Source organism: Atractosteus spatula, chromosome 8, assembly GCF_055471065.1.
Source record: "Atractosteus spatula isolate fAtrSpa1 chromosome 8, fAtrSpa1.hap1, whole genome shotgun sequence".
In the NCBI taxonomy this organism is placed as follows: Eukaryota; Metazoa; Chordata; class Actinopteri; order Semionotiformes; family Lepisosteidae; genus Atractosteus; species Atractosteus spatula.
The window spans coordinates 43941773-43957877 of NC_142713.1; the positions used below are offsets into that span (position 1 = coordinate 43941773).

General features: G+C 35.5%; 1 protein-coding gene across 1 annotated transcript; it reads right to left on the reverse strand.

The window, feature by feature from the left end:
* Positions 1–1498: 1498 nt before the first annotated feature.
* iqub (IQ motif and ubiquitin domain containing) lies at positions 1499–12029 on the reverse strand. The gene is made up of 12 exons (XM_088922934.1): positions 11618–12029; positions 10446–10580; positions 9693–9860; positions 8629–8804; positions 8200–8355; positions 7447–7657; positions 5317–5492; positions 4050–4220; positions 3779–3955; positions 3382–3630; positions 2514–2699; positions 1499–1759 (listed from the first exon to the last, which is right to left on the reverse strand). Exons 1-12 carry the CDS (start codon positions 12027–12029, stop codon positions 1589–1591), a joined length of 2388 nt encoding a protein of 795 aa, XP_088779060.1. The 3' UTR covers positions 1499–1588.
* Positions 12030–16105: the final 4076 nt, after the last annotated feature.

Genomic DNA, 16105 nt, shown 5'->3' on the forward strand with positions numbered 1-16105 from the left:
TACATATTATCACAATTTTTAACGTAATCAATTTGGAGTAGTTGTGTCATACAGCAAGAAAATATGGAAACTGCAGGGGGTTGAATACTTTTGAAAGACTCTAGATACACACATACATATTTACAGTACATACACTTACAGTATACAGTACTTCCTACAGTATGAACATCAGACTAGGAATTTCATTCAACTAATAAATCTTTACACAAGAATTCCATTCATTAACTTTTGGATTGAATTGTTACTGTAACATACATGACATGTACAGGTGATGTAATGAATTATTTATTAAACCAATATTGGTTACAAATGTAAACCGGATACAGACTTCTAACTCACCAGTCCAGGTGAAGGTGTCTGCATACCCCAGTTAAAAAGCTTAGGTAGGCCATTTCAGAAGCATTTATATACAGTAGTATGGAATTATCCTTGTTATACTTGAGGAAATGTTTCATGTTTATTCCTTTTTTATTAGAATTATAGCCCATGCAACAGCTAACTCTCATAAGTACAATGAGATTCATAATAAACGTTACTGCAGTATTTTCCTACTATTATTAATTGTACTGTAGTTTACTGCATTTTGAATTAAGCATGTGGTTTGTATAACAAATTTAACAATCTGACATGCTACTATTTTTTATCAAGGCAGAGTATGTCTGCTCACTTACAAGAGACCTTTTTCCCTATTGTTGGATCTTCATTCCTGTTACACAGATTAAAATAATGGTTCCCAGTCCTGGTCCTGGGGGACCACTGTGTTTCTGGTTTTCTTTCCAGCAGAAAAGTGCCAGTACTGTTGTCTTTGATGACTGCATGCTTATTTAGAGTATTGATGAACTTATTTCTGCACTTTGTCCTGAGTTTCAAAAATACCCTATATGACAGGTTGTCAGCTCATAGGCATTTGAAGATGAGGCAGCTCTAAGTGATCACAGCTGTGATGGCTGACAGCTGAAGGCCTCTCTCTATAATGTGGTACTCCCCTGAAGCAGGTGTGTGAGGTAGCTGGCAATGGCCAGAGATGCAAAGCACCAGTGCTCCATGGGAGAGCCCCAGACAGTGAGAGAGACAGAGGGAGAGAGACTGACTGAACCTTGAAGAACAATGAGCCTATAGATAGAACAGCTTTGTGAAAGCTTTCAGACGGACTGACTGCCATTAAGAGGCAGAGATTGTCTGAACCTGTGAGACAAACCTGAAGGAAGAACAGTTTTGTTAAGGGAATGATGGCTCTTAAGAAGTTTTTTTGTTTTGAAACAATTAAGGCTGCTGCTATGCTGTGACTGTGCTATACCATCACACCATTTTTTCCAGCCTGTAGCTGGAAGACATAAGATAAAAAATAGTCCATTGTTTGGAAAAAAGGTTTTTAATGCATTCTTTGTGCAATATTTTTTTTAATTAAACTGGAAAATAAGAATAATCAGTATAATAACTAGACTGTACAACTTATAAGTTTTTTCAAGGACCCCCAGAAATAAATGAAAATACAATATTTTGTTTATTCTAGATTCAGTAAATTCTTTAATAATAAAAAGGCTTCTTGCAATTCAAAACCACATCAAGTTCTCATTGAAAAAATAAATCATGATTGTGTTTCAGTTGAAATAGGTTTTGTTATTAAAAGGTCATCCTGGGATGCAGATTGAGAGTTATAAGTATGTAAGAACTGTGCCATTGCTGGAACTTGAGCAAAATATTTTTTTGCCAAAGTGTGCTTGTGCTTGATCTTACGAATAAATACAATCCCGTAGCCCTGTCAAAAGAGAGAAAAAAAGTCAAAGTAGGAGAATCCTGAATAGTCATGAGTAAGAGTAAAAGGTATATAATTGTAAAATAGGAATTTCCATCTTAGTGATACTAAATAATTTAGTGACAGTTTATTTATACTGTAGGAGATTTCTTATGCCTACGACTGTAAACTAGAGTAATAATCATTTCAGGAGTTGGGTTGCAACTTCAAAAAAGAATATTTTCTTTAAAAAAACTAATGTAAGAATATTTTCTTAAAAAACTAATTTCATAGTTATATAAGGAAATATATTTTAAATTTAAACTGATCATTTGGAAAGAGGAAAATCATTCTAGTCTGTAAACCAAACATTTATTTAAGAGTCACACACTTGAAAAAGGGGAGAATGGAGAATTGACTTCTATAAGGAAAAAAGTTTAGACAAATGAACTGGAAACTACAGTTTCAACGGAATTTAAAGGAATTCAATTTGTTATTATTGTTTACAACATCTAAGCATAGAATGCCACCTGCTGGCAGAATGCAATAAATAGTGTTAGAGAAACAACACAAGAAATGTTGCGGTTTGAACAACTCAGGATTTAAATACTATACCTCATATTTAATATTTCTTTTCAGTGTAAGGATAAGTCAAAGAATTACAGCAACATCACAGTGCCATAATTACAGCTGATAGTGATCTTTTTGTTTTGGTATTAGATTTTTTTCCAGAAGAAAATTGTATGATTATTAAACACGAAACAGAAATTACCCCCACCTGCTCAGTATTGTCCAGTTTTACATGAGCAGCTGCTTCTTCCTTTGTTAACAGAATACAGTTCCATGGAGACCACTCAGAGAACCTGTCCCAGCGCACAATGACAAGATCATGCAAGTCATCCCATGCACTCAGTGGTGACTGGGCGCCCCATATAACATCCACCAAATACTGTAGATCTTTTTCCTATAATGAGAATACAAATTTGCTTGGTAGTATATACTACATGCACACTATATATACACTGTAAGGTGATGCACAATATTCTATATCAACATTTAATAATAATTCAAGCAAAAACAGGTTTACTGGGCTCACAGATTTCATGTTAACAGCTGCAAACAATTACATCAGCATGACAAATTCTAGATGAAATTAACAAGATATACTTACAAATACAACCAAAACAGACAATGCATACTTCTACAGCTGCTGCAAATCAAGAAATTAAAAATTCCTTACATATTTGTGCTTTGAAATTCAGTTTTTGAGTACCCTTGAATACAGCTAATGCTGTAGCATTAGCATGTACACTATAGCATTTAGTGCAAAGAAGCCTTTGAATGGGATATATAGTATAATTACAGAAATGTTTGTCATATATTGGTATTTTATTACATTACAAATTAAAAATAGGAATTTTAAAAATACCAAAAACTATGGTTGTCTGGCTGTTAGAATGTAAAAATAAAAGGCATAACCATACTGGCAGATTGTAGAATGCACAGTATGTCAGTAGAAGAAAATCCCTATCATTTTAGTTGTTTACTAGTTACAGTATAATGAAGTTTGCAAAGCTATATTTTTTAGAAGAATTTTCCATCAAAACAAAACATTGTATAAATGTAAAAAAAACTGGAGTGAATACCTGCAATAAGAAAGCAATCTTTGCATCTTCGTTGTACTCGGCTTCACTCTTTCTAAGATGCTTAAGAATGTTCTTGTATTTAGATAAGTCTTCTCGCCGCCGTGCCTCATTATCCAGCTTGCTGCATTTTCGGCACCTGCCTACTGAACGGGAGTTCAGTGTTAGAGAGAAATCAGTGGATGGCAGGTAGCTTCTACATCCTGGACAGAAGTAGATATTTTTGCGTAATTGTGCTGGGTCTTGTGGAACCTAAAGAAGGAAAAATAAAGTGATAGAGAAAGTTAAGTAACGTGAAACAAAGCATCAAACCAAGACGATCTTTCAATATAACATTGTTCCCCTAGTGAAAGAAACCTTGGACTAGGATATGGTAAATGCATGAAGCTGGTATATTTACCTTAAGTAACCTTGTGACTTCAGGGTTAAATGTTGGTGTTTTAATATACTGAAGGAAAAGGGTAGAAATCCTCTTTCTGAGCCCCTCCAAATTGCTTTCCTTAATTCCTCTCATCAAAAGATCAGCCTCTCTGTCAATCAACTCCACAATATCTTGAGTCAACTTACAGTCATGCTCCTATCACAAACCAGAAAAAGAAAAAACCATCGTTAGGGCCTTGGTATATCAAATGAATTTATTTTGTAATGCTTGAATATAAAATAAAAACTACCTTCACAGTATGTTTCAAGGTTAAAAGGACATCAAGTCTTTCATCTTGACTTAGATACTTCATGTTTATACTGGCATAAATATCTCGTAGCTCTCTAGCTCTGATTGTGTATTGTGTATCCATTTCAGTGATTTTTCCATCAAATGCTTTCCACTTCTTTGGTTCAGCACACTAAAAGGAAAAGAGAAATCTAGCATAAGAAAACATGATAGATGCATCAAACAGCCCTGGCTTAGATATTGTCATATTTATGTTATAGTTGCATTACATGGAAACGTGCATGTAGTTTTTGAGAAGCAGGTATCCTTCTTCCATTGAAAACTGTATACTGTATCACTTACAGTAAATAACCTTAAGGTTTATATATAGTTTCAATGGATATCTACTGAAAATAGGAACATTATATATAAATTATTTTTGTAATGTTTAGTACTTGTAACTTTTGTCACAACATCAACATTTCTAAAAGTGAATATTTTCATTCTCTTTTGAAAACCCAACTAGTTCTGGCAATACTGGGAGCAACCCCCTTCAACCCCTGTAGAAAGGCACAAAGAAGCTGTAAAGGTAGAAGCACTAACCTCTCCTAACATGTATTGGATGCATCAAAGCCACTTTCTCAGAAAGCAAACAATAGTCCTGAACACGTACATCCTGCACTGAATTCTGTCTTGTCTTTTTAACGTATTTTTTACAGTAAGTGACCCATCGGCTCACCTACTGTATTTGGCAGAATGCGTTATGTGTTTTTGCTTATAAACCATGTTTTCAAGAGCCTGCAATTTAGACCAAGGATGCTATTAAAGATTCATAAAACATATTATTGAAATTATCTCTTAATCAGAGTTACAATGCTTTATTAAAAAAAAAATTATATTTAATAAAAACAAAAAAAGTGTTTGGTTGCATAATTGGTATTTAATAAAATTTTCACATTTTCTTTAAATAATTCTTTGTCTTTTACAACCATTTACTGGAGAAGACTACATGTAATGCAAAAAGGAAAGCAGGTGCAATTTAATTCCAGTGGAAAATGGTTTTGTAAAAAAAATGAGCATTTTTCTAATTTATCAAAAAATGTATTGACTTTTTGCTCGATTTGTTTAGTGTATTCAAAAACAGTTATCAATTTAGGATAGATGATTAATAGAACATATAAAAGAAATTCAGACTGCATCACAACAAAACAAATTAATGAGCTCAGAACATCTGCTACCGTATGTTCCCATTCTGGATGGAGTGATATTTGCAATGGATGCAAACTGACCTTTTCTAAAAATGCTGCAACTGACTTCTTAAGGTTTTCTTCACCTGCAACCAGCCTGTGTCTCCCAATAGAAGCAATTAGCTGGGTCTCTTGTTCCAGCAATGCACAGAGTGCTGCTTTCCGCTCAGGTCCAGTGAGGGTAGAGTTAAAATGGTCAATCTCCTCTTGTCTCCATTCTCAAAAGAAGCAAAGAAAATACTGTTTTTATATTATTGCCTGACAATAATATATAGCTATAATATATACTGCTTGAACACACTCATACACATACAGTGCCTATAAAAAGTCCACAAACCTTTCAAAGTAAAAAAATTATTTTATCTTTATTTACACACTGTAACACTGAACCTTCAAGTAAAAAACAAATGCTCGAGCACTATGACATATAATTACAAATGAAAACTTAGAAAAATGTGTTGGATAAGTAAAAGCAATTTAAATCAGGTGTAACCAATTGCCTTCCAAATCACACATCAAGCTAATTAGCCTTCGCCTGTGTTCAAGTGTAGCGATTCTGATGATTTCAGAATAAAATGAACTGTCCCTGAAGGTCTCCTCTGCTGAGTAGTGCATCTCAAAGTAAAGAGTCAACTAAGGGCAACATGGAGCCATCAAATGGGATAAAGTTGTGGAAAGGCACAGAGCAAGAGATTGATATAAAAAAAATATGTCAAAAAGGCTTTAAATATCCCTTGGAGCATGATCAAGGCAATTATGGACAATTAATGACCAAACAAGGAGACTCATCGGAGAGGATACCACGAGACCAATGGCAACCTTGAGCTACAGGCTTTAATGGTCAAAACTGGTCAAAGTGTGTCTGTGACAACAATATCCCAAGTACTTCACAGATTTGGCTGTATGGCAGGAGGACAAGAAAGAAGCCATTACCGGTAAAAAAACGTGTACTGCAAATGTGGCAAAATGTTTTATGGTCTGAAAAAAAACTAAAATGGAACTTTTTCACCTGAATGCAAGGTACTGGCGCAAACCCAACACAAAACATCACCTAAAGAACACTATCACAGCTGTGAAGAATGGAAATTGCAGCATCATGTTCCTGGGATGTTCCCCATCTGCAGGGACTGGGACACTTATCAGGAGAGAAGGGGAAATTAATGTAGCAAAGTACAGAAAAGTCCTTGAAAAAAACCTGCTGCCTTCTGCAAGAAAGTTGAAATTAGGACAGAAGTTCACAAATCTGAGTGACAATCAGTCAAGGCAACAGACAAGCAACACAGCCAAAGCAACAGTGGAGTTACTAAAGAACGAAAAGGTACAGTAGATGTCCTCGAGTGACCCAGTCAGAGCCTTGACCTCAATCCAACTGAAAATCTATTAAATACCTTGAAGGCTGCAGTCCATCAAATTGAAAATTGAACATTTCTGACAGGAGGAATGGGCAAATCTAAATGTGCTATATTGATTCGGATCCATCCAAACAGCAATAATAGTAAAAAAAAAGGTGCTTCCTCCACATACTAACTCAGGGATGTGTACACATTCAACCTATTTTTCTAGGTTATCATTTTTAAGAGTGTCCGAGTATGTGTTTTTAACTTGGAGGTTGGGCGTTACAATGTGTAAATAAAAGTAAAATAAATTTTGAGTAAATGTCTTGATTTCAGGCTGTTAGGCCACAAAATGTGTTATTTTAGAAAGGGTGTATAGACTTTTTGTAGGCACTGTAAACACAGACAGGCTTATGATTTTTGAACTGGTACATCACAATCATCTATCAAGCAATACAAATTCCTGTATGAACTAAAAGATTAAATACTTTAATATCTCAGCGATAGTCACACACTTGCTTATTAGCACAAAAGATTAAATTAAGTAAGTTAATGTCTATAGATCCATTTTACTCTATGGTTAAATAATGAGAAACTGAACTGAACAGTATTTAATATTATTTAACATGAACTCATACAGAAAAAAAACACTAGTAAGAATACTTACATGATACATTTTACCAAAACCTGCATTCATTTAAGTAAAATACAACCAAAAAATAAAATATTGACACTGTTTTATATACTTCAGTCATGTCATAAAATTGAATTTTGTGTAACTCACACAATTCATTTTTAAAATAAAGCAATCATGAATCCTTTTAAACATTTTACTTACTTTCTAGAGCATGATACAACAGATCAAAATCTTCTTTGGTTTGAGGATTCATCCTTCGTTCAAACTCTGTCTTTATTCGGTCTTCCTTTTCCTTCCTCTTTCTTATTTCCTCCTGCTTCATCCAATCCAGTCTGCGCTGTCTCTCTTGTCTCAGCTGCTCCGTCAGTCTTTTGGCTTGCCAGCGTCTGGTGTAAGTCTGGATGACTATCACCTCCACAGAACACATATGATTGTATTTGCTGTTCAGTGTTATGTTTATCAGCTGTACTATGCCTCAAATCCAATAATTGACACAGAATGTAATTTAATGAAACAGCAAATAGATGTTATTTAAAAAGCCTAGACTTGTGCACCAGACTTTCCTAAAGACAGATTTGTGCAATTTTGATATTACATATTAGTCAGTGAAATAGCAAAAAAAAATCAATACTGACAAATCTGAACCCATAAAATAAAAATGTATGCAGAATCAATATTACAATTATTTTTACACAAGATAAGGGAAGCATTATAGATTAGTAGAATACATGTATTTAACATGTTACAGCACTGAGTTTGTTTTTGTCAGTTTTAATCACATTTTCACAATAGTTCACAGTCTTCAATTCATTTAAATTCCATCCTATTATTTGCAATTATTCCCTGTATATCTAAGAGTCTGAGAGCATATATACTAGTGCATTATACTGTACATATGCAAAGTTAGATGTACTTTAAATATATTTCCCAAAAACAATGATAAAAGCCACTTACTGCTTTAAGCCTTTTAGCATGATATTCTTCTGCTGTCACATATGTTTTGGGTATCAGTAGCTTGTCCTTCGCATTGGACACATAACAGCCTATTTTGGTCATTTGCGTAGATGTTGAGTTACTGGCCTGCTGGCATTGACTTTTTTGAACAACTGTCTATATATTCAGGAACAAAAATACAGAAAAATCAATTTATAACACATAGTTTGACAATTCACACCTGTTGCAAACATAAGCATAAACTTCATATTGATTTATTTTAGCACCAGCAACCACCACAATCAAATCATTTTACAGAAAACATATTTCCAGTAACCCGAGTTATTGATTGACGTGAATGACAGATTGATGCAACACCCTAAAACAAACTTTTTTTCTAATAAATTTATAAGAGGTATTCTCTGATTATTGTAATATTACCATCCATACCTGTGTGTCCCTGCAATACTGTTCAACACTTCTGTCCGGCCTTTTTTTGGGCAATGTTTGCACTGCAGCATGATGAAATTCTGTCCCTGTTAATTTATGCCGATATCCACCAAGAAAAGGTTTACGGTGTGTAGCCCTTTCAATCTCAACCACTACATAATGATATGTATCCTCTTCTGTTAAAAGAAATCATATTTTTACTATCATTTGATTTAGACATACCACTTTGCGAGAATCAGATATGTTGCAGTGCTCCACTCTCTGTTACGCCACGCCCCCGGGGGAAATCTGCATTCCACCTCACATCCCAGCACAGTTCCCAAATAGCCCTTTTCCCCCAGCCTATTTAATGCTGCTTCACACTCTTCCCAGTGCTCAGTATTAGGGTTTTCCTGGCTAGAGCTACTCCCAGTTTCATTGTTATTTACTACTTGGTTTTTGGCTTCCTGACCCAGGTTTGTTCTTCGTCTACGTCTCCTGGTTTCGGTTTTGGTATTTTTGCTCTCGTTCTGGTGTTGACTCGCGGCTAATCCTTACGGATTACGGCTCCGCCTCTGGTTATTGTACTTCTGCACCGTTTAGTTTACCTACGGTTTTCGGACCTCGGATTGTTCTGCATAGGGTCCTCACTACTAATTCCTAACACTCTCTTAACTCAGTTTTTCTTTCTTTATCTCTTTAAAATGGCAATCGTTCCTTAAAAACTAGCCATTCTAAACATGTTCTGGTGATAAAAACAATGGATTAACGACTACAACCCTTCAAATTGGCTATTCATATACTCATGTTGAAGGTTTGATCAATACAAATTAAAGATTGTTAAATGAACAGCTTAGTTTCTTCTCACAAAAACGAAGATGTATTGTTCCAATAATACAGAACACTAGTGGAGACATTAATCAAATTGGTGATGCTCATAACGCATATTTTATACCTTTTTGACTGTGTCAAACATGACTTAGACTTCTGCATAACAGTGTATATTAAAATATCTCTGCAAGAAAGAATCATTATGGTACTGAATGAAATGAAATGAGATTGTAGTAAATACCAGTGCATTTTACCTTTCTGAACCCCAACAGTTATGACATCTGGCATGTTGTACTCCTGCTGTGGCTTAAGTGGCTTGATGGGGTAGTTTTCAGGGTCAGAGGAAGACATTTCTAACTGGATAGTGCCATGAGGCTGTACACCAAGATCTATAAGTGTCTTAGAATCTTCAACAGCTTTTCCTACAAGGTGAAATGGTGACAGAAATGAATAAGGGATCTGTATTGGAACCACTGTTATTTATCATTAATGACAGTGATTTAGATTCTGTTATACTTAGAGAACTAGTAAAATGTGCAATGATAACAAAATAGGAGCATTAGCAAGCACTGTAAAAGTGGGCAAAGGGGGTTTTAAAAGGACTTAATGATTGATTAAATGCCTGTAAATTTAATATAGTCAAGTGCAGTGTTACGTTCAGGTAGCAGGAACATAAACTATAACAAAAAATACCCTTATCATGAGGAAGCAATATTTTTAGGATTAAACAGAAAGGACTAAGAAGCCTGATACACTTCTTTAAAAAAACTGCTGAATGAAATCCTTTAAATAGTAAAAACCAGACAAGCTAGATGCTTTCCTCTTTTTCATAACTTTGCTTGTGTTTTTATCCATTGTTCAAAATCAGGTCAAGAAAATTAAATTATTACGTGTAAAACACACAGCCCCAGCAAGTGTCCATTCTTTCACAAAATAGTCATATAATATAAAATGCTTACAGAAAATATAAAATAATTGTGGAAACTTTTTTTAAAAAGAAATCTCACCATTGAATGAAACCTGTAATGCACTGGTTGGCATTTTAAGCTCTGTAGCAAAGTGTTCCTTCAAGTCTCCAGCTGTAAGGCCTATTGCAAATGCCATGGTCATCATATGACCATCTGGAAGGAGCATGATTTTAACTGAAAGGGGAAAAAAAACAATTATCCCAAAATGTAAACATATCTTGCTGTATTAAATTGCAACATGCTGGCATCAGCTTATAAATTGTCTTTATCAAAGTTGCTTTTAAAATAATATGTACATTGAAAAATAACACAGTTGATACAATTTAAAACGGATGTACATAATCCTAAAATAAATATCTGTTCCAATCTTAGAAGCAACAATAGTAAATGAAGACAGACAGAAAGCACAGCCTGTATGGGACTAGATAATAGCAGCTGAGAGATACAATATTCTGACAGTCTGTTTCAAGGATTCCATGCAAAAAAAACAAGCTCATCTAGACTACTCAGAGATGCAGTCAGTTCTGCAAATTATGAGATCAAACAATACCCTAATTTCCTTTCTTTCATTAATAATTATATTTAATATTTACTCTTCAGTGAAAAAGCTCTTATCTATTTTATTAGCAGACTTTTTATTATTAACCCCTTATTTAAATGCACACATCTATTATGAACATCTTCTCATTTACAATGATGATAGTACAACAAGTTTTGTTTATACAAAAGGGCATTTACTGAACTAATCTGAGTGAACCAGAAAGAGACAACAACAGCGCCCTTCCTCCTGGAATTTGAACCCACAGCCATCAAACTGGGACTTCAGGGCCCTAACAACTAATCCGTATTGAGATCCTAAAACCAGAATGAAAACATGGGTCAGAATACCTGACCAGGTAAAATTCTTCACAAACGGTGCAAGCACAAATATATTATTTTTTATATTCTAAAACAGTATTACTCACGGATGACCACATGCCTGGTAGTTTGTGTTCCAGCCAAGTTCTCAGTTATACAATTGAGCCCTTAATGACGTAATTAATTTGAACTGTTTTCAGCTCTTAATCAGGTGGAAGTTGTCTTTTAGCTATTGCATTTCATAAATCAAATAAAATCCCAAACATGATGCAGAGCAGTGCACAAAATAAACCTAAACAAGTGATAACGGAGATTATCGTAGCTATGGAAACTAAATTTCTGTTTTACTGGACCTGTTACGGTAGTGTTCTCTACGGCCGGAGACGAAGATGTTTGCTTCTTTTGCACAACCTCTTCTGCCACTGCATCTGTCGAATCCATATCCTCGGCAGCGACCGGCCCCATCTGTGCATCAGGCTCTGCGGGAGCTGAAGGAACCGGGTGGCCATGATCCACACGCTGCGCAACCTGGTCAGGACTTGCCTCTTCTGAGAGCATGTCATCGGGCACGAACGCCGACAGAAGACCCTGATCGGCTGCCTCGGATGACTGAGCCTGGTCTACTGTCCCTTCTTCTGCCGCTGAAGTCATAATAGGAGGCTCTGTGGGTGGTGTTTCGTCTTCCGTGACAACTTGATTTGCTTCAGTACTGTGAACTTCTCCTTCATCTTTGGGATCGGGAATTTCAGTCTTTTGGTCAGACATACTCACTTGAAGGAATAAAAAAATACATTTATATTTACAGTAACACCGTATACGTAAAATATACAAAATAAAATCAATCTTTGTATACAGGTAGCTGCCAATTATATTAACTACTACCTAGCAAAAGACAAATATGAATTATACCACAAATATTTTGCTCAGTGTCAAAATGTCAGATAAATCTTGTAAACAAAGTTAAAATAACTTTTAACATAACTTTTTAAAAATAATCTCGCATGTTCTATAGCACAGTAACTTTACTATATCTTATTCATAAAATTACATTTCCAGAACCCTCTGTGTAGATATTCACGAAAAAAACCTCTAGTTTGACAGCATAAATTTGCTTCTTCGTTTTATTTACCTTAAATGTGTAAATGTGAGCCTCCCGAAACTGTGGCAATTCTGTTACCTGCGGTTTACCAGAACTATTGTTTTGCGCTGCCATGGAAACAGTCATGTGATTGTAGCTAACCTCACAAAAAAACATGGATACGCCATACTACAATGCTAGATTGAGTACTCATTGGCTGTGAGCGTTAATACCGCCGCTATTAAACTGTGGTCAAAATGACACCTACAAGTGCATTTTATGCAGGTTGGACAAATAAAATTAAAAAAAAACTACTAGACTGTACAAAGTTAGGCCTGGCACGATAACAAATGACCAGGATAATTTACAGTTTATTCTTTCCTGAGTAAGTGAGGTAGCGGTTCTAGTTCATTAACTGATATTGCATGTTCAAATGGTGAAAAAAGGTAAAAAAAAGTTTTATGTATATTATCTATAAACGTTTCGTTTGTTCTAAAATTAGATATATAAGAGGTTATATAACTTTGATGCAGATAATCATAGGTAACATAACATTAATTTAGCAATGAAGAGAAACTTTAATCTTATTTCAATTATTTGTTTATTTAGATTTGTTTGTTTATTTTTTATTAACTTTATTAAATTCCTTCTTCTGCTTAACAAACTTACATGAATAATGCTGTATAATAAGTACAGTATAACCCCCCACACACCCTAACCCATTCTTTGTTGCAGACTTGCTCAAACCCTGTCAAGATGGTGGTTGTGTTTTATTGATGGACAGAGATATTGAAGGCTTAACTAACAGATTTTCTAACAGATTCTTATATAATGTGCATTTGCATGTATGTCATAACACTTGTAGTTATTGACAATTATTCTATTTGGTACTTATCACCCAACCAAATGATAGAATTTGCTTTTGTATCTCAACACATCAGTAACTCACCCCTTGAGTTTTTTTCTATTAGTTAGAAAGGCCAAATATTAAGAGTTAAGTATTGAGCATCAAAAGAAACTATCCCTCTTTTTTAAGCATTTTGGCTTACTGATTAAATATTTTTGGCATCCTTCTGATAAACTCATCATTTATGCACCTCAAACTGTGACTGTTGCATAAGCACTGAACCACTTCAGTGGTAAGAAAGCTGATTGGGCAGAGGTTATGGGGAAATTTAAGCTGTTGGTTGTCAGGCCTGGTGAAAAATAAGACAATAAGAAACATGCAGAATGGAAGCAATATGCTCAGGCTACTGGGGGATCAAAGCCTTCACGGCATTGGCATATTGGTGTTCACCACAGGTTGTTTTACCCACAGTGTAGCCAAGTCTTCTTTAGAGATGAATAAAGGTTCAATGTGGATCATCCTGATGGACATCAGCAAGTGTCACAGACCTATCACAAGGCATCTGAATTTATAATAATTGCTGACACTTATACTGGGGCATTAGGATCCACACAGACTGCAAGGTCAGTGCCCCCTACTGGCCCCACTAATACCACGGCCAGAAGCAACTAGTTTTTCCAAGGAGATCATCCAGGTACTGACCAGGCCCATACCTTCTTAGCTTCAGTGGGTTGTCAGTTTTGAGTGTTATGGTTGCTGGCCAATTTATGAGTTTGGATGCTGGATAGTCAACAGCAGTGCACACCTAACTCCACAATTTACTTTGGAAGTGCTTTTATTTACAGTGCAATGTAAAAAATATAATACATTTGACTTGACACTTTGAGACCCAAAGACAAAATTATAACTCATAACAAACCACAGAAAAAATAATATAGGTGGGATGCCAATAGGGAAAAGGCAGTTCTGCCCCGCTTGAGTATTATCACAGAACTGACCCTAATGGCTGTTGCAAACAACCAGTTCTTAGAGGCCCAGTTGTCAAAATAGCCACACCAAGAACATCCCAATTCCCATATTGACAACTACACCACATGGCAATATTGTCAGCATATACAGTATATACAATAGTTTATTTTTATCTAAAACCTCACTCATGATGATTTATTTTAGAGGGATAGAGCATGGGATTCCTGCCTGTGCAAATAAGGATGGATATATCAGGTTTCCTTCCGACTGCTACTGTTGGTGTTGATTTGCAGCAAGGTGTTTAAAGAACAGATAGGTGGCAGTCCAACTAGCTAAGGCTAAATTTAATGTCATTCCTTTGCTACTCTTGCGTGGGAAATGAAAATCATCCTGTTACAGGAATCAACTGCTATTTTCATTTGTACTTTTAATTTAAGCCCCACAGCTCCTTGACTGCATTGGCTGGCACAAAACCTTGTTGCAGGTTATGTGAAAGTACACTATCACAAATGGCACAGACGTGGAAAAAGATATGTTGTGTATTGTGTAAGACTAATTGATGTTGGGGTCCAAGCATAATGATTTGATCAAGAGCATCTTGTTACTACAAAACACCTCTTGTAGTGATGGATGACAGCTTCACTGTACAATGTGAGATTGGTCAAGTTTTGGGACTTCACATGCTGCCCTTCTTACAATCTCATCCTAATATGATAACTTGGCCAAAACTGTCTATGTGAAAATGAGATCCTAGACCACAGTTGGTACGGATATTGAGAAGACAACAAACTGTAGGTCTTGCTTAATTAATGTGCTAGTTATTTACTCTCTACAAGAGGAATAGGGCAGAATCCCTCAAGGCAGCATCAGCAACCTAGTGCTAAGCCTGTGTCATAGATTTATAACATTTTTTCCAGAAGAAGCTGCACACACTACTAGCCTGAAACATCCACAGAGGACCCTCTCTTGTCAAACTTGATGACATATGTGGATCAGAAAAATAAAGGGCATGTCTATTCAATAAAATGTGAGCCGACATGTTACAAAAAAACATGCCTCACACCTGAAAAAGGCTCCACGGCCGAAACGTTGTTTTCTTTCTTCACTTTTCAGCATTGAATAAACCTATTACTTGTTCCAAATGCTACAAAAAAGTAATTTTCCTGGAGACTGTGAATTTGCTGCTGTAAAAAATGGTTTCTTTGTATGCTCCATATATTAAAATTAAGATTTATCACTGCTATTCACTTAGATTTAATTGGCAAAATTGTAACTAATCATTTTAAGATGGTAGCCAGGCAAACATTTGTAACAAGGAGTGCTATATGTATTTTGCATTCAATGTTTTAAGGTCTGTTATACATTGTGTCTTTACTTTTAAGACATCGCAAACAGTTTTTGAAAAAAAATATTAATGGTATTTAATACCACACCCCTTTCAGGTCTTGAGGATTCCAAACATTTAATTTAGACATTGTGTAGCCACATATTTTTCCATATTAATTTCAGCTGGCATTTCACACTTATTTAAAAAAATCTTCATTATTTTGCATGGATTTCTTTACGCTGGTTTCTAAAAATGTTTTTATCCACCAAGAGACTTGGTATTCCAAGATAATGTTGTCATCTTGATGACTCAAATATTGATAATTTCCTTTGAGCAATTGATGAAGTACACCAGCAGTAAAGTGACGCACAAAGTCAATTACTCTGGACAATTTTAGATCTTCAGTTTACTGGTGGCATGATGGTGCAGTGGTTAGCATACATACAGTACACAGCTGGAGCCCCGAGTTCAATTCCAGACCTGGGGTGCAGTCTGTGTAGATTTTATATGTTCTCCCCCTTTTTCACATGGGTTTCCTCCCACAGTCCAAAAACATAGCAGTAGGTTAAAAGGCTTCTGGAAAAATTGCCCTGGTGTGCGTTTTTGCACGTCTGTGTTTG

Bases quoted from the DNA above. Each gene is read 5' to 3' on its own strand.
- iqub (XM_088922934.1), bottom strand. From the start codon at position 12,029: ATGTCTGACCAAAAGACTGAAATTCCCGATCCCAAAGATGAAGGAGAA. The intron at 4,221-5,316 runs GTCAGTTTGCAT...TTTTCCTTTTAG, and splicing joins TTGCAGCATTTTTAGAAAAG to TGTGCTGAACCAAAGAAGTG. The intron at 2,700-3,381 runs GTATTCACTCCA...TTCTCATTATAG, and splicing joins AGATTGCTTTCTTATTGCAG to GAAAAAGATCTACAGTATTT.